At 42.9% G+C, this 23,601-nt stretch overlaps 1 protein-coding gene and 1 non-coding gene across 5 annotated transcripts in view; one reads left to right on the top strand and one right to left on the bottom strand.

Moving 5' to 3' along the window:
- URI1 (URI1 prefoldin like chaperone) overlaps positions 1 to 23,601 on the top strand; it is a 90,199-nt gene that overhangs the window by 27,213 nt on the left and 39,385 nt on the right. For 2 of the 4 annotated variants that reach the window (XM_056525670.1, XM_056525674.1), the window contains 3 exons: positions 12,447 to 12,481; positions 15,441 to 15,515; positions 21,219 to 21,354. In XM_056525670.1, the coding sequence (XP_056381645.1) occupies positions 12,447 to 12,481; positions 15,441 to 15,515; positions 21,219 to 21,354 (246 nt within the window). Of the gene's footprint in view, positions 1 to 12,446; positions 12,482 to 15,436; positions 15,516 to 21,218; positions 21,355 to 23,601 lie in introns of all 4 variants that reach the window. The other 2 variants (XM_056525673.1, XM_056525672.1) reach the window with 1 other exon arrangement.
- On the bottom strand, positions 3,240 to 3,427 carry LOC130277938 (U2 spliceosomal RNA). Its single transcript, XR_008845644.1, has one exon. It is a non-coding gene; the product is annotated as a U2 spliceosomal RNA (small nuclear RNA).

Raw genomic sequence — 23,601 nt, 5'->3', positions numbered from 1 at the left:
GAACCAAAATTGTGGAAAAATACCAACAATCTCAAGGTTACAAGTCCATCTCCAGAGATCTAGATTTGCCTTTGACCACAGTGCGCTACAATATCAAGAAGTTTGCAACCCATGGCACTATAGCTTTCCTCCCTGGGCGTGAACGGAAGAGGAAAATTGATGAAAGGTCTTAAAGGGGTATTCCGCCCCTGGCATCTTATCCCCTATCCAAAGGATAGGGGATAAGATGTTAGATCGCCGCGGTCCCGCTGCTGGGGACCCCGGGGATCGCCGCTGCGGCACCCCGCCATCATTACTGCACAGAGCGAGTTCGCTCTGTGCGTAATGACGGACGATACAGGGGCCGGAGTAGCGTGACGTCATGGCTCCGCCCCTCATGATATCACGGTCCGTCCCCTTAATGCAAGTCTATGGCAGGGGGCGTGACGACCCCCACACCCCCTTCCCATAGACTTGTATTGACAGGGACGGGCCATGACGTCACGAGGGGCGGGCCATGATGTCACGAGGGGCGGAGCCGTGATGTGACGATGCTCCGGCCCCTGTATTGCCCGTCATTACGTGCAGAGCGATCTCGCTCTGCGCAGTAATGATAGCGGGGTGCAGGGACCCCGGCGATCTGACATCTTATCCCCTATCCTTTGCAGGATAGTCCGGATGGTGGATAAGCAGCCCCAAACAAGTTCCAAAGATATTCAAGTTGTTATGCTGGCTCAGGGAGCATCAATGTCAGTGCAAACTATCCGTCCATATTTAAATGAAATGAAACGCTATGGCAGGAGACCCAGGAGGACCCCACTGCTGACACAGAGACATAAAAAAGTAAGACTACATTTTGCCAAAATAAACTTGAGTAAGCCAAAATCCTTCTGGGAAAACGTCTTGGACAGATGAGACCAAGATAGAGCTTTTTTGTAAAGCACATCATTCCACTGTTTACCGAAAGCGGAATGAGGCCTACAAAGAAAAGAACACAGTACCTACAGTGAAATTTGGTGGAGGTTCAATTATGTTTTGGGGTTGTTTTGCTGCCTCTGGCACTGGGTGCCTTGAATGTGTGCAAAGAAGAAATAGGTAGGATCTCCGATCCGAAAAAATTTGGTGCTTTGGAGCGCTCCTTTCCAGCAGGATGAGTGGGGAATTAGTAGCCACACAATCGGAAGGTAGGTAGAAAATAGGTTAACGCGTTTCGAGGGGTGGGACCCCCTCTTCGTCAGATTTGAGGATCGGACGAAGAGGGGGCCCCACCCCTCGAAACGCGTTATCCTATGTTTGTACTATACCGGAATAAATCTTCATTTTCTACCTACCTTCCGATTGTGTGGCTACTAATTCCCCACTCATCCTGCTGGAAAGGAGCGCTCCAAAGCACCAACTTTTTTCAGATCGGAGATCCTACCTATTTCTTCTCAGCATACCAGACGCCCAGGATCCTTCTCCTTGAGGCAGCAGAGTGCGAGCAGCCCTTCCTGAACCATATGATCTTGGTATACTAAGGATCCAAGCCAAGTGTGGTGTTGTGCCCCGAGCGCAATACGAGAAGGTGAGCATACCTATACTCACAGCTAACTCTATATACCCCCACCCGAATAACGGCACATTGTTGTGCTTATTTTCTGTTCTTTTTTTACATATTTGAGTCTTGAATGTGTGCAAGGCATCATGAAATCTGAGGATTGCCAACGGATTTTGGGTCGCACTGTACAGTCCAGTGTCAGAAAGCTGGGTTTGAGTCTGAGATCTTGGGTCTTCCAGCAGGACAATGAAACCAAACATACGTCAAAAATCACCCAGAAATGGATGGCAACAAAGCGCTTGAGAGTTCTGAAGTGGCAGCAATGAGTCCAGATCTAAATCCCATTGAACACCTGTGGAGAGATCTTAAAATTGCTGTTGGGAAAAGGCACCCTTCCAACAAGAGACCTGGAGCAGTTTGCAAAGGAAGAGTGGTCCAATATTCCGGCTGAGAGGTGTAAGAAGCTTATTGATGGTTATAGGAAGTGACTGATTTCAGTAATGTTTTCCAAAGAGTGTGCAACCAAATATTAAGGGTGCCAATAATTTTGTCCAGATAATTTTTTGGAGTTTGGTTTGACATTATGTCCTATTTTGCTTTTTTTTTCCTTTTAGTTCCAATACACACAAAGGGAATAAACATGTGTATAGCAAAACGTGTTACTGCAATCCTTATCTGTGAGAAATACTTAATTTTCTTGAGAAATTTCAGGGGTGCCAACAATTACGGCCATGACTGTATTTTATGTTGACAATTTTAAAAGCAAGTTAATAGGAAAGTGTCTGCTAATTACTCAAGGAATAAAATATTAAAAGTTTTATTTGGTGACAGGTACTCTTTAAGTTCCATTTTTGTATGTTGTTGAAACAATCCTCCCCTCTACTAGAGACTGTGCTTTTGTTATCGGGATGGGAAGTTACCTGTGTACTTTGCAAATCTATATCAGACAAGAGATAGACAGGATTGTGGGATTCCCAAACCATTGGATCTGCAGTGCTGAACCCTTTCAGCGATGGTACATTTTTTTTTTTATCTAAAGCCGAGGAACGTGCTTTCGATTCACCCAAAGTGCAAGAAAAAGTGCAAACGTGTTACACTAAAAAAACGTGCACAAAGGATGCGGTCTATCGCAAGCCCTTCTCCGATAGGAGAGAGGCCCCCCAACAAACCTTACCCTTCGCCTCCGGACCAAAAGGTACCTGCGAGGTTCCAGGTTCGATGTCCCTTTTCGCCGAAGCTACTAGGGGACCACAAATGCTCCCGGCATCCCCCTTGGCGTTAGCCAAGGTATCTGCCCGCAGAGCCGATTACGGTAGGTACCCTGCCAAAGCAGGAGTACCCGGGGTGTTTGCAGGGAGGTGCGGAACCTAATGGCCACACACACCTCCCCTAGACCGCCAGGAGGGACACCCAGAAGGGCTACCGCATCCTGACAAATCCTGTGAACACACAACACGCAAAAAGTGACACAGTGAGACAAAAAAGAAATAAATAAGTGAATGTGTGCAGATATACTGCCCGGACATCCGGCCGGATCTATAAAAATTTCTCTGATCCTAGCCAGAAGGCCGGGAATCAAGAGGTGAGTGCCACAAGGTGAAGAGATTATGGTGCCCGTGCTTCAACTCAGTGAGTCTATCCTCCCAGTGAGTTTCACCACTCCCCGAGGCACAAAAGTACCTCGGCTCTAGACCCTCTCAGCCTCATGGCGAGACCCGGAGGGAACAGGTCACATCGGGGCAGCAGTCGAGCTGATTCCTCAGAACCAGCCCCGGAAAGCCCTGGTACACCTGCATCCTCCATGCAGCACCCATCCCCACCAGCCCCATACCGGCGTTACTGTACACCGGCATGAAAAACTGATAAGAACAGATACTACACTTGATCTTAGCCAAAAGGCCGAGAAGTGTGGTACATTTTTGAACATAAACAGCCAAGGGTCCTTCTAGGGCCACAGTGTAAGAGCACTGGGCAACGCTTCAAGGACCGCGTGTCCTCTAGCATTGTTTGTCGGGGAGACTATATAACCTCCAGGTCCAAGCAGTGTGGGTGTGAGGAGCAGTGGACATCCTCTTCTAGTAGTTATTCCTTTTTTATGTGCCCAGAATGTGAACAGAGGCTGATCCTAAGCTTTTATTTGTGTGACTATGGCTTTTAGAATGAACATATGAACTGGTGGCATTGGCCCCATCTGTCAAAAAATATGCTTCATTTGCATATTTGCTAATTAAAGTAGCTTCTTGGAAACATTAAGTAAAATATCTTCTGTAACCTTTATCACCGCAGTTAATGGATATAGTCGAGCAAATCTCATAGACGGCCCTTTAAATAATGTAAATGATTATGAATATGTAACTAGTTAATATGCAGCCGTGAAAGGATTATCATGTTGAGGTTAATGAATGTGCTGCTCTTAGAGGATGCAGGAGAAGTCGCTTCATGCATGAGCAGACAGATACTCATTACAACCCATGTGCAATGTATGTGCTTAATGTGTATCGCGTGATCCAACCACCCAGTGGCTCCTAAAGGATCGAAATGCATCTCCTATTGTACAGTATATCCTTATCCAGGTGTCTGTAGACATGAGACAGAAATCTACCTATAGCTGCAGCCTTTCTGGTCCTGCCTCATGTCTGGAGACCAGCTGATATTGAAGATTAGTTCTGACTTCTTATTCCTGCCATGTTTAAAAAAAAAAAATAATAAAAAAAGAGAATAAAAAGTGTATGTGTATATATATATATATATATATAATTTTATAAAGAAAAGAAGTAAAATTATATAATGTGTGTTAGAGCTGGGCGGTATACCGGTTCATACCGAATACCAAATTTTTTGGGCTGCACAATATGAATTTTCCCCCATACCGCAATACCGGTTGGGCCCCTCCCCCTCGGGAATGTATTATCATCCCAGCGCTGCGCTGTCCCCACATCGGGGAACTAATCCTATGTAACCCGCCAGTGCTGTTCTGCCCCCCCCCCCCCCCCCCCCCCCCCAATTAATGATCAGCCCAGCGGGGTACTACTCACAGATGTCACCTTCAAGCACTGCCCTCCTCCTCTTTGTTGGGGGCCGCCGGGTGCTGGAACTCTATACTGTACGCCAGTGGTCTCCAACCTGCAGACCTCCAGATGTTCCAAAACTACAACTCTCAGCATGCCCGGACAGCAAACTGCTGTCCGGGCATGCTGGGAGTTGTAGTTTTGCAACAGCTGGAGGTCCGCAGGTTGGAGACCACTGGCGTACAGTGAGTTCCAGTGCCAGCGGCCCCCAACAAAGTGGAGGAGGGCAGTGCTTGACATCTGTGAGTAGTAACCCGCTGGGCTGATCATTAACTGTGGGGAGCAGAACGGTGATGGCGGGTAACAGGATTTGGGGGGGGGGGGGCGCTGAACACTGCGCGCGGGTCACATGATTGGGGGGGGGGGTGAAAATACCGTTATATACCGTGGAACCGCCGTAAGTTAAAAAAATACCGTGATACACATATTTGGTCATACCGCCCAGCCCTAGTGTGTGTGTGTGTGAGTCTGACCACTACCACTCTCCCCTAGTACCACCCCCTTGTGCGCCCTCTCATGCCATCTACCATTGCCCATTTATATTACACAATGACAAATGTTTGTTTAAAGATGAGCAGAAAATATATTGGGGAATTGGGACAATTGTCCCTTCACATCTATTAACATCTGAAATTAAACATGTTTAAAGTTAATCTGCCTTTGTTTTCCTGGAAGATGGTCTACTGCCAATCTTAACATGCATGTGTTTGGGGAGACAGGGTCGTGGGGGGAAATGGCTACGTCCCAAATCACTTTGCTTTTCCCCCATCTCTTATACTCCTGGTCTTTGTTTTTGATAATGCCATTGAGTATATACTGAAAAAAGCAGCTGATCAATAAGTGCCAAAAACATTTCATTTCCATTGCCCGCCGTCTTATGATAGATGAATACACCGTCTCACACACAGGTAACTGTCGCAGCCTGCACTCTTCAAGGTTGTATTACCATATCCCCTTATCAGAGTGGAGTACACTATATTTCATGATGGGGCGACTTCTAATCAAGATGAAAGAGGGTGACGTTCTGTTGGCCCCTCCTGTCGTCTCCTTGCATTATTCCAGCTCTGCTCTAGGAAGCGGGAAAGTGTTTGTTTAGCTGTGGAAGCTTTGTGTACTTTCTCGGATGCAAGTACAAATGTGCCGGCAGATGTTGCGCCAGCCGCACATAAATCTCTGCTCTGTGACGTGAAATGGGCACCGGAGCATCATTTTGTGCCGGAGTAAAATGGCAGCTTCAAAGATCAATGTAGATTTATGGCATGTGTGGCACGGCACGCCACTGTCACATATGGATCATTCCCCTGAAGAATGGAGTGCTCCCCCTCCTTGCAGAGTAGAAATTGTAAAGTTTCTGATCTGTTCAGACTTTAACTTTATATACATGTAAATTTAAGTAAAGGACCAGAATTTTGTTGGTTTGAAGGAAAGCATGGGACAGCAGGACTAAAGGCCATTTACTCCTGCATAGGGTTCTATTCACTTATCGGAACTTTTTACCATTACGTGCGAGGTGACCATGACAATAATGTCCGTGCAACTTTGGAGATCCACTGTGGTGACATTTTTCATTACTGTGGTCAATTTTCATTATTTAGGGGGCACCTAAAAGCCATATTATTTCACTATAAAAGATGTCCTAAGGGTAGGGCCTTGTGTTGTATGTTCGTTGCAGAATTTCTGTGTGTCTGCCAGAGGCAGAAGTGGATCCAGCTGGAAGGGTGAAGAATAACCTGTCTTTTTAGATTTCCCCTTCCTGCTGGATCCACTTTTGCCTTTGGCAGCTTCTGCATCATATCTACAATGCGTGTTCCTAGCATTATGCAGATTTTACCAACCTATGGTTCTATACCTCTTGCAAACCATAGTTCCCATCAAGCACCTCCCAATTACCTTATAAATACTTGCAATGGAACACTAGTCTTTATTGAGCCTTCCCCTTTATTGTCCAGCTTCCAAAGGTCTGGAGCTTTTTTGTTTATTAACTACATACAACATGGTGGCTGAGAAAGCAAGAAAAGGTGTCCAGCGCAGCTCCCTTTTTAAAATGCAGCTTTTATTGCATATTCATCCACAGGTACATAGACAGCATAGACAGGTGACGCGTTTCGGTTCAACAAGGAACCTTAGTCATACAAAGACAAGAGTTCATAGTGAATCTTTATATAGGGAGAGCGGGAAGATAAACTCCACCTCTGTTTCCAGAGGGATAGTTAACGCCCACTTTCTCCAGGTCTCCGTCTACAGGTGTAATCCAGGAGTGATCAACTCCTAGACTTAACCCTGCACAGCAGGGACTTACAAGACTCAGGCATCCTCTTACAGACATAGGTAAAGGATGAACGTGTACATATAAAAATAAGAGTAATTATAAAAACAATTCAGACATCGATTATAATGCGTGCATATATTCCTCTGATGGCCATCAACAGAGGAGCAATGCATGTTCAGACCTATAACGGTTATTGTAGCATATATTATATATTTATGCGTTTGTCATTAATATATAATATATGCTACAATAACCGTTATAGGTCTGAACATACATTGCTCCTCTGTTGATGGCCATCAGAGGAATATATGCACGCATTATAATCAATGTTGTCTGAATTGTTTTTATAATTACTCTTATTTTTATATGTACACGTTCATTCTTTACCTATGTCTGTTAGAGGATGCCCGAGTCTTGTAAGTCCCTGCTGTGCAGGGTTAAGTCTAGGAGTTGATCACCCCTGGATTACACCTGTAGACGGAGACTTGGAGAAAGTGGCCGTTAACTATCCCTCTGGAAACAGAGGTGGAGTTTTTCTTCCCGCTCTCCCTATATAAAGATTCACTATGCACTCTTTGTATGACTAAGGTTCCTTGTTGAACCGAAACGTGTCACCTGTCTATGCTCTCTGTGTACCTGTGGATGAATATGCAATAAAGATATCTTTTAAAGGGAGCTGCGCTGGACACCTTTTCTTGCTTTCTTATCTACTCCACGGTGTAGTCCACACTGGTCCGGGCGCACAGAGACATGGAGGGGAGCTGGACTCATTGTATGCTATGTGTCAAATGCCATATTACACAGCATTGTGCACATGTAATCTTGCTTATCATTCATTCCCTGTGGCTGAGTTCACTGATAGGCTGCGGTCTTGTAGTGTGGTGTACAGTTGAGAACTGTGGCGCGAATATAAACATAGATTATTGTGAATTGCCACAGTCTTGCAGCAAATACAGTTCCATGTCATGCTTTAGTAGTGCTATGCCAACATATAAACCCAGCCTTAGAGCTCATTTTAATGCACCTCATTTGCACCCTCCTGGGTCAGTTTCTTAGGCAGTCAGTTAGCCCACCAGTATTTTTGGAGCCCTATAGGAATGGCACATGGTTCAGGCATATGCCACTGATCGGATACAAACCTGCTTCCCAGTGCTGCAAGAAGGAGCAGTGCCCCTTATGCAATGAATGGTAACTTTATTATTATTATTTATTATTATTATTATATATATATATATATATATATATATATATATATATATATATATATATATATATATATATAAAAAAAAATTTTTATTTTTTTTTATTAAAGACAATGGCCACTTCCCTGTGTGGAAATTGGCATGTTACACTACTACAGGACCTATGTATGGAGGGTTAGTTTAAACCACAACTACCTAATAAGAGACTAGCAGGTGATTATTAAAACTTAATAACGCGTCGCCCTCCCAAGTTTCCCCACAAGCAATGGCTTTCTCAAAGGCTATAGGTCAAATGACCTATGGATTGGTTCCAGGAACAAGACATGATGCTTTCTCATTTTTCTGGCATCTGTAGTCCCCAGATCTTAAATGGCGTATTGCAGGAATATTTTTTATTTGACTGTGCTACAGGGGCTGTAAAGTTAGTGAAGTTCATAATATAGTTTCTGTACCTGTGTGTGACGGTTTTCTCACAATTATGTGTTTTTTCACCCCAATATTCATTTTCAACAGCATACAAAATGACGGTTGTCTCAGATTTTTCCCAGGTTGCAATGCGGCTGAGACCTGACTCACTAGTCAGCTGATGACAGGGAGCCTGTCTACTTCAATGGGTGGAGGGATCGCTTGGTGGGACAGAGATTAATCTGCAACTAATGCAACAGCTGTAGGCACCCTGATTGAAAACCACAGGTCTTTTGAATGGATGCAGCTCATTTATGTTTCAATGGGTGGGGTGGCTGATGTGTGGGAGGGAGGAAAATGGAATTATGGGATTTGTAGGCAAAAAAAGAAAAAATGAAAACAGGAAATACCGTTTCACAAAAAGCTAGCCACAGTGTAATGGGAATCTCACAACATAGCCATTTAGCCTCAAGACAAGCACAGATGCTTCCTAAGCATGTCCATTACTGTCTGGCAGGTACGTACTAAAATCACCTTATGGTGGAGAACCCCTTTAAAGGGCTACTCCGGCCCTGAGACCTCTTATCCCCTATCCAAAGGATAGGGGATAAGGTGTCTGATAGTGGGGATCCCGCCGCCAGGGACCCCGCGATCATGGCTAAAGGCACCCCAGACATACGGTGCGCAGAGCAAACTTCGCTCCATGCCGGATGACTGGCGATACCGGCGGAGGCTCCTGACATCATGGCCATGCCCCCTCAATGCAAGTCTATGGTAGGGGACATGACTTTCGTCACCCCCTCTCCCATAGACTTGCATTGAGGGCATGGCCATCACGTCACAAGCCTCCGGTGCTGCACCTGACGTTCTAAACTAACACCGGGTGCAGCAGGGAGATCGTGGGGGTCCCATCGCTGGGATAGGGGATAAGATGGCTGGGTGCGGAGTACCCCTTTAATCTTAGGGAGCTTACCTGCATTAAGGTAAAATGGGCCATTTACAGCATCTGAAGAAGTTCTTGCGAAATGTTATCCTGCCAACATGGGCCAATGTTTTTCTAGAGTGGCTAAAAGGAATGTGAAGCTAAAAGGATGTTGAGTGCACTAGATAACTCTTATGTGGATTTGTCTAATAGTCAGAAGAATCTGATACCAGGTGATTTTGGAATGTTATGTCAGACAAGCTGTAGTAGTATTTTATGTATTGATGTGTATTGTTTGCAGTAATATTATGAAGAAATATGTGCTGGTAGAAGCTGAATGGAGTTGATTGGCCCAGAGTGAGCCTAAAAGCAGGCGTCATTTCACTAAAGGCTCCATGAATTTTCCATTGACTATGGCATCTGTATGGCTACTGAAAACCAAGACATGACCTTTTAAAGGAATCCCTGATAGGTCTTCCAGTTGGAGGCACGGTCAACATTTTTAGAGCAGTTTAGCGAGCTTGACTAGAGAATTCTAATACTACAAAAAGCATTTCTTTTTCTGTAAAGTTTGAAGTTAGATAAAAATGGGAACCCCCATCCCTCCCCCATCCCTCTGCTGTTTTTGGAGGCACAGTCTTGTTTTGCTCGCTGCAGATATTATGTTCATTTGTTTGGAAGTGTTTATCCAAAATCTCCTCTATAAAGATATAATTAGGCCGTATGTCTCTCTAATAGGTCTGTGGTGGTTAATATTTATAGAATTCCTTTTTATTTTATTTATTTATTTTTGTATTTTAATAACAGAGTTAACCTTTTTATGATTTTTTACTTTGCTCGCTTTTATTTACTAGAACATTAAAAATATGTTATTAATTTGCCAAAATATAAGGAGGAATAACAGTGCTATAAACACCCACCAGCCATAAGATTAAAGTGGATAGCAACATTATCTTGTTACATTGGCTCCTGTCAAGGGGTGAGATCTATTTTAGCAGCGACTTTGATGGATTGAAAGCAGGAAAAATGGGCAAGTGTAAAAATCTGTGACTATAGTGACTATGAGATGGGCCAAATTGTGATGGTTCGATGACTGGGTCAGTGCATCTTAAAATGGCAGGTCTTGTGAAGTGTTCCAAGGAAACACAATCTGTTAAACCTGTAACTCATTAGCACCAATGGCTCATTGATGGGGTCGGGTAGTAAAGGCTAGCCATTCTGGTCCAGTCACACTGAAGCACAAATTGTTAAAGTTACTGCTGGCCATGATAGAAAGGTGTTGGGAACAAACTGCACTTCCCAGCTTGCTGTGTGTGGGGCCCCAGAGCTGTCGAGTTCTTTTGCTAACCGCTGCCAAAAGTGACTACAATGAACCTCACAACTGGAACATGGAACAAAGAAGGCACACTGGTCAGATCAACCATTTTCTTCTACATGATGCAAACAGCCAGGTGCTTGTGTGGCACTCGCTGGATGATGGCACCAGGATGCTCTCTGGGAGTGAAGTGGCATGACCCTTAGTCAATAGGGTCCCATGGCTACATTCAATGTAAGGAAAAAGAACTTCATGTGAACATAGCGTTACTTTAACACTTAAAGGGGTATTCCAGGCAAAAACTTTTTTATATATATCAACTGGCTCCAGAAAGTTAAACAGATTTGTTAATTACTTCTATTAAAAAATCTCAATCCTTTCATTCAGTACTTAGGAGCTTCTGAAGTTAAGGTTGTTCATTTCTAAGTGCTCTCTGATGACACCTGTCTCGTGAAACGCCCAGTTTAGAAGCAAATCCCCATAGCAAACCTCTTGTAAACTGGGCGTTTCCCGAGACAGGTGTCATCAGAGAGCACTTAGACAGAAACGAACAACCTTAACTTCAGAAGCTCGTAAGTACTGAAAGGATTAAGACTTTTAATTTTTTTGCCTGGAATACCCCTTTAACACCTAACTAAACAGTGTTGTAGGCTAAGTTAGAGTCCGATTCAGGGGGCCCCACATCACAACTTATAAGACCTAAAATGGTTGTCTGGGGTTAGAGGGGTGCTCCACTGGCCAGTGTTCGAAAGTAAATGTTCCAAACACTGCCGTCACGCCCCCTCCCGTCGCCGACAACCGCATCGCGAAAACAGCGTTTGGAACATTTACTTCTTAACGCTGGCCAGTGGAGTACCCCTTTAAAACCATTTTTATGTATAACTTGGGGTCTCCTACCCTGAAACCTTACAGCTGCTGCACCGACACCCCGGTTTCTGCTTGTCGCCACTACCTTCTAGTTATGCAGAGGGGGAGATTCATAAAAGCTTGTGCTGAGGAAAAGTTGACAAGTTGCCCATAGCAACTAACCAAATAGCTTTATTTAATTTTTTTAAAAGGCCTCTAAAAAAAACTGTTCAGCTCTTCCTCTGCACAAGTCCCTACAAGAAGTTCCCAGCTTATCCAATAATCAACGAAGGTAAGACATGGCCGGTGATTGGGGATTGCCATGGGGGCAAAACATCACCAGGAAGTATCGGTGGTGAGTGAAAACTGGGGCACGGGGTAGACAAGTATCACTACTTTTATTATTTTGACCCTACCACATGGTAGTATATATAAAATGTGCTGTATGTGAATATTGACATGAATAGCACAATGTTTTTTTTCTCAAACAAAACGAAGTAAGGAAAGGCGGAAAGGGAGGCAGGATAAGTAGTGTTGAGATATTTGAAGTGGGTGTAGAAAAGGGGTAAATGATGCATATTCCCCCATGGTTCTAACAGTAGAGGTAAAATGTGGCATTTGGCTTCATCTCAGATGGGTTGTGGTGTCCAACAAGCACCTTGTTTGTCATTTCATAATTTGAAGTGGAAAATAATAAATATTTTGCCACTATTCCTTTCTAGCTGTGATAAGCTGTTCTGGTTGGGAACACATGTTCTGCAGCCTTTACTGTGACAGATACAAATGTTTACACACAAGGTGTGAGGTTCCCCGTACATGTTGCTGATATATTGATATTACAGTGTCACCTGCTTCTGTTTTATGTAAATCTACATTTTTTTTTTTTTTTTTTTTTTTTGACAGGTGGTCAGTGGCTGCCAGGAGAAAATCCAGCACTGGTAAGTGAAATGTATATACAGTCATGCCATAAATGTTGGCACCCCTGAAATTTTTCTAGAAAATAAAGCGTTTCTCACAGAAAAGGATTGCACTAACACATGTTTTTCTAGACACATGTTTATTCCCTTTGTGTGTATTGGATCAAAACCAAAAAAGAGGGGAAAAAAGCAAATTGGACATAATGCCACACCAAACTCCAAAAATGGTCTGGACAAAATTATTGGCACCCTTTCAAAATTGTGGAAAAATTAAGATTGTTTCAAGCTCCTTTAAAATCACCTGGGGACAAGTAACAGGTGTGGGCAATATAAAAATCACACCTGAAAGCAGATAAAAAGGAGAGAAGTTCACTTAGTCTTTGCATTGTGTCTTTGTGCGCCACACTAAGCATGGACAACAGAAAGAGAAGAGAACTGTCTGAGGCCTTGAGAACCAAATTGTGGAAAAATATCAACAATCTCAAGGTTACAAGTCAATCTTTAGAGATCTAGATTAGCCTTTGTCCACAGTGAGCAACATTATCAAGAAGTTTGCAACCCATGGCACTGTAGCTAATCTCCCTGGGCGTGGACAGAAGAGGAAAACTGTTGAAAGGTGTCAACACAGGATAGTCCGGATGGTGGATAAGCAGCCCCAAACAAGTTCCAAAAATATTCAAGCTGTCCTGCAGGCTCAAGGAGCATCAGTGTCAGCACGAACTATCCGTCAACATTAAATTGAAATAAAACGCTATGGCAGGAGACCCAGGAGGACCCCACTGCTGACACAGAGATATAAAAAAAAGCAAGACTACATTTTGCCAAAATGAACTTAAGCCAAAATCTTTCTGAGAAAATGTCTTGTGGACAGACTAGACAAAGATAGAGCTTTTTGATAAAGCACATCATTCTATTGTTTACCGAAAACGGAATGAGGCCTACAAAGAAAGTAACACAGTACCTACAGTGAAATATGGTGGAGGTTCAATGATGATTTGGGGTTGTTTTATTGCCTCTGGCACTGGGTGCCTTGTGTGCAAGGCATCATGAAATCTGAGGATTACCAACGGATTTTGGGTCGCACTATACAGTCCAGTGTCAGAAAGCTGGGTTTGCGTCCAAGATCTTGGGTCTTCCAGCAGGACAATGACCCCAAACATACGTCAAAAAGCACCCAGAAATGGATGGCAACAAAGCGCTGGAGAGTTCTGAAGTGGCCAGCAATGAGTCCAGATCTAAATCCCATTGAACGCCTGTGGAGACATCTTAGAACTGCTGTTGGGAAAAGGCGCCCTTCCAATAAGAGAGACCTGGATCAGTTTGCAAAGGAAGAGTGGTCCAACATTCCGGCTGAGAGGTGTAAAAAGCTTATTGATGGTTATAAGAAACGACTGATTTCAGTTATTTTTTCCAAAGGGTGTGCAACCAAATATTAAGTGTGCCAATCATTTTGTCCAAACCATTTTTGGAGTTTGGTGTGACAATATGTCCAATTCGCTTTTTTTCCCTCCCTTTTTTGGTTTAGTTCCAATACACACAAAGGGAATAAACATGTGTATAGCAAAACATGTGTTACTACAATCCTTTTCTGTGAGAAATACTTCATTTTCTTGAAAAATTTAAGGGTGCCAACATTTACGGCACCATATGTGTTTTCCTAGAAATGATGCTAAAGTGCAGGAGAAGAGGATATGGCGTCATTATTTTTGAGAAGGACTTTCACAATCCCTCTGTATCTTCTGTTAAAGGGGTATTCCATTTTTTTATTTTTTATTTATGCTATAGGGGCTGTAAAGTTAGTGTAGTTCATAATTTAGTGTCTGTACCTGTGTGACTGTGCTCTCACAATTATGTTATTTTCGCCCCAATATTTATTTTTAACAGCATACAAAATTACTCAGGTCTTGGGTTTTCCCAGGTTGCAGTGCGTCAATACAGGAAATCAGTAGTCAGGTGTGCAGAGGGAGCCTGTCCTGCTTCAATGGGTGGAGCGTCAGTTGGGTGGGAGATAATTTTGCAACAACTGTAGGCACCCTGGTTAGAAAACACTGGTCTTTTGAATGGAATTCAACTCATTTGTGTTTCAATAAGTGGGGTCGCTGATTTGTAGGAGGGAGGAATGTGACCTCACACTTAAAAACAAGGAACTATGGGATTTGTAGTTTGAGATAACAAACTCCAACAGGAAATACCCAGTTCACAAAAAGAAATGGTAATTTTCACAACACAGCTATTTAGCCCCAAGACAAGCACATACCCTTCCTAAGCATATCCATTACTATCTGGAAGGTTCGTACTAATATCACCTTATTGTAGATAATCCCTTTCAAATAAAAACTGCAATGAGAGAAAAATATTTTAGGGGAAATGTTTCAAGTCAGCTATGCTATACATAAAGCTGTAGACTTATTCATTTTGTCTGTACAGTTAAAGGTGTCTACCATTTTTATTTTTAATGCATTTTAGGAAAATATAAGCGGATTCAGTTGTGACCATTTCCCAATGTATATGGCAAGCATTTTGTTAACCATAAATAACCATAATGTACACAGAGCACAATAATACTAGCAAAAATACCTATGATGGAAATAATTATAAAACAAAAAATAAAAATAAAATAAATATGTCATAGCAACAAATATAATATATTAAAGGATAGTTTAATAAAATATCTGTATAATAATAGTTAGAAGAGAGAAATAATAATAAAGCCACAGCAATGCCAATTACCAGAAAAGCTGTAACAATAATCATAAAATAATCATGTAAGAGCGCCAATAATAACCTTAGTTACAATGGTAACAAAAGATGCTTATAATAGCCAAATAATAAATATCACAAACTAATACCGAACGTGTATTTTCCATTACTGATACTATATAGTGCAGACATTCTTAAAGGAGCTAATCAGATTTTGAGAAGGCAAACAGGTCATTGCTGATCTTCTTCTTATTTTTTTTATTATTTTTTTTCCAGGAAGAAGGTAGAAGAAGACTATGATGCACTTCAAGAACGACTGGGAACCTTGCCTGATAAGTTGTCCTATGATATTATGGTGAGTGCTGAAAAATCTCACGTATAGGCCAAGATTCATCATTCTGCCTGAGATCTGAACTCTTAGACTTTGCCCGTAACAACCAATCACAGCTTGGCTTTCGTATCCTAACAAGCTCTGATAAAATGAAAGCTGAGGTTTCCATTTGTTTCAATGCTAATTTTTTTCCTACTGCATAGAAATAATCATCAAGCAGAAAAGTTGTCGCTGACTGATTTTCTAGCGACCTTTCTGTTTGTGGCTTTTATGACCACTTTTTAGTGAACATAATTGTTATGTTCTAAATGTATTATGGGTGTTTGAGGATAGCTACCCCCTAATACCCCAATATTACCCTTCTCAGCTTAACAGCTGATTGTCTAATACCTACAAACTCTCATAACTATATACACTCACCAGCCACTTTATTAGGTACACCTGTTCAATCATTTGTTAACAGATAAAGCTAATCACATGGCAGCAGCTCAATGTATTTAGGCATGTAGGTGTAGTCAAGACAACTTGTTGACATTCAAACCGAGCAGAAGCATGGGGAAGAAATGGAATTCAGTGACTTTGACTTTGGCATGGTTGTCGGTGTCAGGTGGGCTGGGCTGTGTATTTCAGGAACTGTGGATCTACTCAGATTTTCACATTCAACCATCTCTAGGATTTACTAAGACTGATCTGAAAAAGAGAGAATATTCAGTAAGCAGATATTGTGTGGTCAAAAATGTCTTATTTATGTCAGAGGAGAATGTACAGACTGGTTTGAGATGACAGTAATTCAAATACCCACTCATTACAACCACGGTATAGAGAATACATCTCTAAACATACAACACATCTGTATTTCATTTGCTCTATTCAGATGACACGGTCAGAATTTGGCGTAAGCAACATGAAGGCATGGGCCATCCTGCATTGTATCAATGGTTCAGGCTGCTGGTGGTAGTGGTGTAATGGTGTGGGGGACATTTTCTTATCACCTTTAGATCACTTCTATGAGGGATCCAAAAGAACCCTTGGTTTCCATATACTAAAAACCCACAAGCTTTATTGAAAATACACACACGTTTTAACCCCTTAAGGACCAAGCCCATTTTGGCCTTAAGTACCAGGCCAGTTTTAATATTTTCTTTTTTTCCTCCTCACTTTCTAAAATCCATAACTTTTATATTTCCATCCACAGGCCCATATATGGGGCTTGTTTTTTGTGTGACCAATTGTACTTTGTAATGCCATCACTCATTTTACCATAAAATGTACGACAAACCCCCAAACATTTTTGTGTGAGTAAATTTTAAATGAAAACCACAATGTTAGCAAATTTTTGAGGGTTTAGTTTTCACGCTGTACAGTTTACATGTTTTCTTTATTCTGGTACGCTTAACCCCTTAAGAACCGAGCCCCTTTTCACCTTAAGGACCAGAGCATTTTTTGCAATTCTGACCACTGTCACTTTAAACATTAAGAACTCTGGAATGCTTTTAGTTATCATTCTGATTCCGAGATTGTTTTTTCGTGACATATTCTACTTTAACTTAGTGGTAAAATTTTGTGGTATCTTGCATCCTTTCTTGGTGAAAAATCCCCAAATTTGATGAAAAAAATGGAAATTTTGCATTTTTCTAACTTTGAAGCTCTCTGCTTGTAAGGAAAATGGATATTCAAAATATTTTTTTTTTTGGGTTCACATATACAATATGTCTACTTTATGTTTGCATCATAAAATTTATGAGTTTTTACTTTTGGAAGACACCAGAGGGCTTCAAAGTTCAACAGCAATTTTGAAATTTTTCACAAAATTTTCAAACTCGCTATTTTTCATGGACCAGTTCAGGTTTGAAGTGGATTTGAAGGGTCTTCATATTAGAAATACCCCATAAATGACCCCATTATAAAAACTACACCCTCCAAAGTATTCAAAATGACATTCAGTAAGTGTATTAACCCTTTAGGTGTTTCACAGGAATAGCAGCAAAGTGAAGGAGAAAATTCAAAATCTTAATTTTTTACATTCGCATGTTCTTGTAGACCCAATTTTTGAATTTTTGCAAGGGGTAAAAAGGAGAAAATTTTTACTTGTATTTGAAACCCAATTTCTCTCGAGTAAGGACACACCTCATATGTCTATGTTAATTGTTCAGCGGACGCAGTAGAGGGCTCAGAAGGGAAGGAGCGACAAATGGTTTTTGGGGGGCATGTCACCTTTAGGAAGCCCCTATGGTGCCAGGACAGCAAAAAAAAACACATGGCATACCATTTTGGAAACTAGACCCCTCAGGGAACGTAACAAGGGGTAAAGTGAACCTTAATACCCTACAGGTGTTTCACAACTTTTGCATATGTAAAAAAAATTATTTTTTTTACCTAAAATGCTTGGTTTCCCAAAAATTTTACATTTTTAAAAAGGGTAATAGCAGAAAATACCCCCCAAAATTTGAAACCCAATTTCTTCCAATTCAGAAAACACCCCATATGGGGGTGAAAATTGCTCTGCTGGCGCACTACAGGTCTCAGAAGAGGAGTCACATTTGGCTTTTTGAAAGCAAATTTTGCTCTGGGGGCATGCCGCATTTAGGAAGCCCCTATGGTGCCAGAACAGCAAAAAAAAAAAACACATGGCATACCATTTTGGAAACTAGACCCTTCGGGGAACGTAACAAAGGGTAATGTGAACCTTAATACCCCACAGGTGTTTCATTACTTTTGTATATGTAAAAAAAAAAAATTTTTTTTACCTAAAATGCTTGTTTTCCCAAAAATTTTACATTTTTAAAAAGGGTAATAGCAGAAAATACCCCCCAAAATTTGAAGCCCAATTTCTCCTGAGTACGGCGATACCCCATATGTGACCCTAAACTGTTGCCTTGAAATACGACAGGGCTCCGAAGTGAGAGCGCCATGCGCATTTGAGGCCTAAATTAGGGACTTGCATAGGGGTATTCTACGCCAGTGATTCCCAAACAGGGGGCCTCCAGCTGTTGTAAAACTCCCAGCATGCCTAGACAGTCAGTGGCTATCTGGCAATACTGGGATTAGTTGTTTTGCAACAGCTGGAGGCTCCGTTCTGGAAACAGTGGCGTACCAGACGTTTTTCATTTTTATTGGGGAGGGGGGCTGTGTAGGGGAATGTGTATATGTAGTGTTTTTTACTTTTTATTTTGTGTTAGTGTAGTGTTTTTAGGGTACAGTCGCACGGGCGGGGGTTCACAGTAGTTTCTCGCCGGCAGCTTGAGCTGCAGCAGAAAATTTGCCGCAGCTCAAACTTGCAGCCGGATACTTACTGTAATCCTCCGCCCATGTGAGTGTACCCTGTACGTTCACATTGGGGGGGGGGGGGGGGGGGGGAACATCCAGCTGTTGCAAAACTACAACTCCCAGCATGTACGGTCTATCAGTGCATGCTGGAAGTTGTAGTTTTGCAACCGCTGGAGACACACAGGTTGTAAAACACCGAGTTTGGTAACAAACTCAGTGTTTTGCAACCAGTGTGCCTTCAGCTGTTGCAAAAGCTACAACCCACAGCATGTACGGACAGCGGAAGGGCATGCTGGGTCTTGTAGTTATGCAACAGCCGGAGGCATACTACATTGGCTGGGGATGCTGGGGATTGTAGTTATGCAACAGCTGGAGACACACTGGTTTGCTACTTAACTCAGTGTGCCTTCAGCTGTTGCAAAACTACAACTCTCAGCAGTCACCGACAGCCAACGGGCATGCTGGGAGTTGTAGTTATGCAACCACCAGATGCACCACTACAACTCCCAGCATGCACTTTAGCTGATTGTGCAAGCTGGGAGTTGTAGTTATACAACAGCTGAAGGTACACTTTTCCATAGAAAGAATGTGCCTCCAGCTGTTGCAAAACTACAAGTCCCAGCATGCCCATAAGGGCATGCTGGGAGTTGTGGTGGTCTGCCTCCTGCTGTTGCATAACTACAGCTCCCAGCATGCCCTTTTTGCATGCTGGGAGCTGTCACTCACCTCCTGCTGCTGCTCCACGATGCCGCCGCACAGGTCAGTCCCTCGCCGCGGCCGTCGCTCCTGGGGCCCCGATCCCAACAGGGACACCGGGGATCGGGGTCCCCAGCACCGGGGGTCGTCTTCCCGCTCACATCCTCCGGAAGAGGGGCTGAGCGGGTTGCGGGAGTGACACCCGCAGCAAGCGCCCTGATTGGTCGGCCGGGAATCCGGCCGACGAATCAGGGCGATCGTGAGGTGGCACCAGTGCCACCTCACCCCTGCTGGCTCTGGCTGTTCCCCGATCAGCCAGTAATTCCTGGTCATCGGGTCACTGGAGACCCGATTGACCCGGAATCCGCCGCAGATCGCTGGAATGAATTGTCCAGCGATCTGCGGCAATCGCCGACATGGGGGGACATAATGACCCCCCTGGGCGATATGCCGGGATGCCTGCTGAACGATTTCAGCAGGCATCCGGCCCCGGCTCCCCTCCGGCTAGCGGCGGGGGCCGGAAATGCTCAGGGTGTATCCATACACCCTCGGTCCTTAAGGACTTGGAAACGGGGGCGTATGGATACGCCCTATGTCCTTAAGGGGTTAAAGGAGTACTCTGGCGCACACTTTTTTCCTTTTATCCCGTCCGGGCTGCAAAATAAAAGAAAAAACACTTTCTCTTACCTGCCAACGAGCCCCCGGAGCTCCTGTACACTCCGGTACAGGTGTTCGGTCCCCGGGCTTTATTCTTCTTACTTCCTGTTAGCCCGGCACGTTACACGGAGCTTCAGCCTATCACCGGCCGAGGCGGGACATCGCTGCGGCTGGTGATAGGCTGAAGCTCCGTGTGACGTGCCGGGCTAACAGGAAGTAAGAAGAATACAGCCCGGGGACCGAACACCTGTACCGGAGCTCCGGGGGCTCGTTGGCAGGTAAGAGAAAGTGTTTTTTTCTTATATTTTGCAGCCCGGACGGGATAAAAGGGAAAAAAAAAGTGCGTGCCGGAGTACTCCTTTAAAATGATACCCGTGTTTTCAAACACTTATTTTGTGTGTGCGTCAAAAAAAAGCAGTTAAACAAAAAAGTATGTAATCACCATATTTTGATCACCTATAACTTTAAATTTGTTTTGTATGCATGGCTGTTGGAGGGCTAATTTTTTTTGCACCATGGCCTGTAGTTTTTTTTAATTTTTAAATTTTTTTTTGCCCAAATTTTTTGGGCAATATGATTTGACCAAAAAGCAGCAATTGTGAACTATTTTTAATTTATTTTTTCTAAATTTTTACGCCGTTCACTGTACAAGATTAACATTATATTTTGATCAGACTTTTATGCACGCGACAATATCAAATATGTTTAACCTCATGATAGCTCACATCATATCATACATGTTTCTTGAACATAACAATGGGTTCACTGTACTTCAATGATCTCCACAGTCACCTGATCTTAATACAGTAGAGCACCTTTGGGATGTGGTGAAACAGAAGATTCATGTCCTGGATGTGCAACCAATAAATCTGCTACATCTGTGTAATGCCATCCTGTCCATATGTACCAAAATCTCTGCGGAAGATTTCCAGCACCGTGAAGAAAGTATGTCCCAAAGAAAGAAGGAAAAAGAGGGTCCAACACAGTACTAGCAAGGTGTAACTAATAAAGTGGGCAGCGAGTGTATAAATGGGATGTGTTTACATTTTATAATTTTTTGTATTTTGCTACATCGTACATTGTTTTTAAATCTCCTCCTTCTCTCAGGTACCTTTTGGCCCTTTGGCTTTCATGCCAGGGCGTCTCGTCCACACCAATGAAGTTACCGTACTACTCGGGGATAACTGGTTTGCCAAATGTTCAGCAAAACAAGCAATGAGTTTAGTGGATCACAGGAAAAAACGTGAGTACAAAAATTTAAAACCTTAAAAAAATAAAACTAATAATAGCACCAACATATTCCACAGCACTGTACACAGATTGCATTCCCTCCCATCATCGAAGAGGGGGCAAGTCCATTCTCTTTTTTATTATTTTTTTTCCCCAATGGACAAAAAATTGTTCCTTTCTGCTTTGGACCCGAAGGTTGTATAGTCATGGCCGTAAATGTTGTGAGAAAATTAAGTATTTCTCCCAGAAAAGGATTACAGTAACACATGTTTTGCTATACACATGTTTATTCCCTTTGTTTGTATTGGAACGGAACCAAAAAAGGAGGAGAAAAAAACAAATTGGACACAATGTCACACCAAACTCCAAAAATGGTGTGGACAAAATAATTGTCACCCTTTAAAAATTGTGGAAAAATAAGATTGTTTCAAGAATGTGATGCTTCTTTAAACTCACCTGGGGCAAGTAACAGGTGTGGGCAATATAAAAATCACACCTGAAAGCAGATAAACGGAGAAGTTCACTCACTCTTTGCATTGTGTGTCTGCGTGTGCCACACTAAGCATGGACAACAGAAAGAGAAGAGAACTGTCTGTGTCCTTGAGAACCAAAATTGTGGAAAAGTATCTACAATCTCAAGGTTACAAGTCCATCTCCAGAGATCTAGATTTGCCTTTGTCCACAGTGCGCAACATTATCAAGAAGTTTGCAACCCATGGCACTGTAGCTAATCTCCCTAAGCGTGGACGGAAGATAAAAATTGATGAAAGGTGTTAACGCAGGATAGTCCGGATTGTAGATAAGCAGCCCCAAACAAGTTCCAAAGATATTCAAGCTGTCCTGCAGGCTCAGGGAGCATCAGTGTCAGCGCGAACTATCCATCGACATTTAAATGAAATGAATCGCTATGGCAGGGGACCCAGGAGGACCTCACTGCTGACACAGAGACATAAAAAAGCAGGACTACATTTTGCCAAAATGAACTTAAGTAAGCCAAAATCCTTCTGGGAAAACATCTTGTGGACAGATGAGACCAAGATAGAGCTTTTTGGTAAAGCACATCATTCTACTGTTTATCGAAAATGGAATGAGGCCTACAAAGAAATGATGGAGGTTCAATGATATTTTGGGGTTCTTTTGCTGCCTGAATGTGTTCAAGGCATCATGAAATCTGAGGATTACCAATGGATTTTGGGTCGCACTGTACAGCCCAGTGTCAGAAAGCTGGGTTTTCGTCCGAGATCTTGGGTCTTCCTGCAGGACAATGACCCCAAACATACGTAAAAAATAACCCAGAAATGGATGGCAACAAAACGCTGGAGAGTTCTGAAGTGGCCCGCAATGAGTCCAGATCTAAATCCTGTTGAACACCTGTGGAGAAATCTTAAAATTGCTGTTGGGAAAAGGCACCGTTCTGATAAGAGAGACCTGGAGCAGTTTGCAAAGAAAGAGCGTTCCAACATTCCGGCTCAGAGGTGTAAGAAGCTTATTGATTGTTATAGGAAGTGACTGATTTCAGTTTTTTTTTTTTTACAAAGGGTGTGCAACCAAATATTAAGTTAAGGGTGCCAATAATTTTGACCAGCCCATTTTTGGAGTTTGGTGTGACATAATGTCCAATTTGCTTTTTTTATCCTCCCTTTTTCTGGTTTAGTTCCAATACACACAAAGGGACTAAACATGTGTATAGCAAAACATGTGTTACTGCAATCCTTTTCTGTGAGCAATGCTTCATTTTCTTGAAAAATGCCAGCATTTACGGCCATGACTGTAACTACTCTTAACTTAACTGCACCCCCTCTGCCCCACCCTGACACCAATCTGTAGTGAAATATCCATGGAATAGAATTTTTCATTATGTGTATAGTACAGTTCCTTTAATGTGACAGGTACTGGATTATCAATATTCTAGATTGAGTGTTAAAGGGGTTCTCCGGTGCTTACACATCTTATCCCCTATCCAAAGGATAGGGGATAAGATGCCTGATCGCGGGAGTCCCGCAGCTGGGGATGCCCGCGATTATGCACGCGGCACCCCGTCTGTAATCAGTCCCCGGAGCGTGTTCGCTCCGGGTCTGATTACGGGCGGCTACAGGGCCGGCGGCGTGTGACGTCACGCCTCCGCCCCCGTTTGACGTCATGCTCCGCCCCTCAATGCAAGCCGACGGGAGGGGGCGTGATAACTATAACACAAAAAAAAGTCATATTACAAAATTATATAACTTGAAGTATTACATTTTGTTTATACTTTGGACTACAC

The sequence above is a fragment of the Hyla sarda genome, chromosome 6 (assembly GCF_029499605.1).
Source record: "Hyla sarda isolate aHylSar1 chromosome 6, aHylSar1.hap1, whole genome shotgun sequence".
Taxonomy (NCBI): Eukaryota; Metazoa; Chordata; class Amphibia; order Anura; family Hylidae; genus Hyla; species Hyla sarda.
The sequence above is the reverse complement of the archived record's forward strand: the minus strand, read 5'-3'. Positions and strand labels throughout refer to the sequence as shown.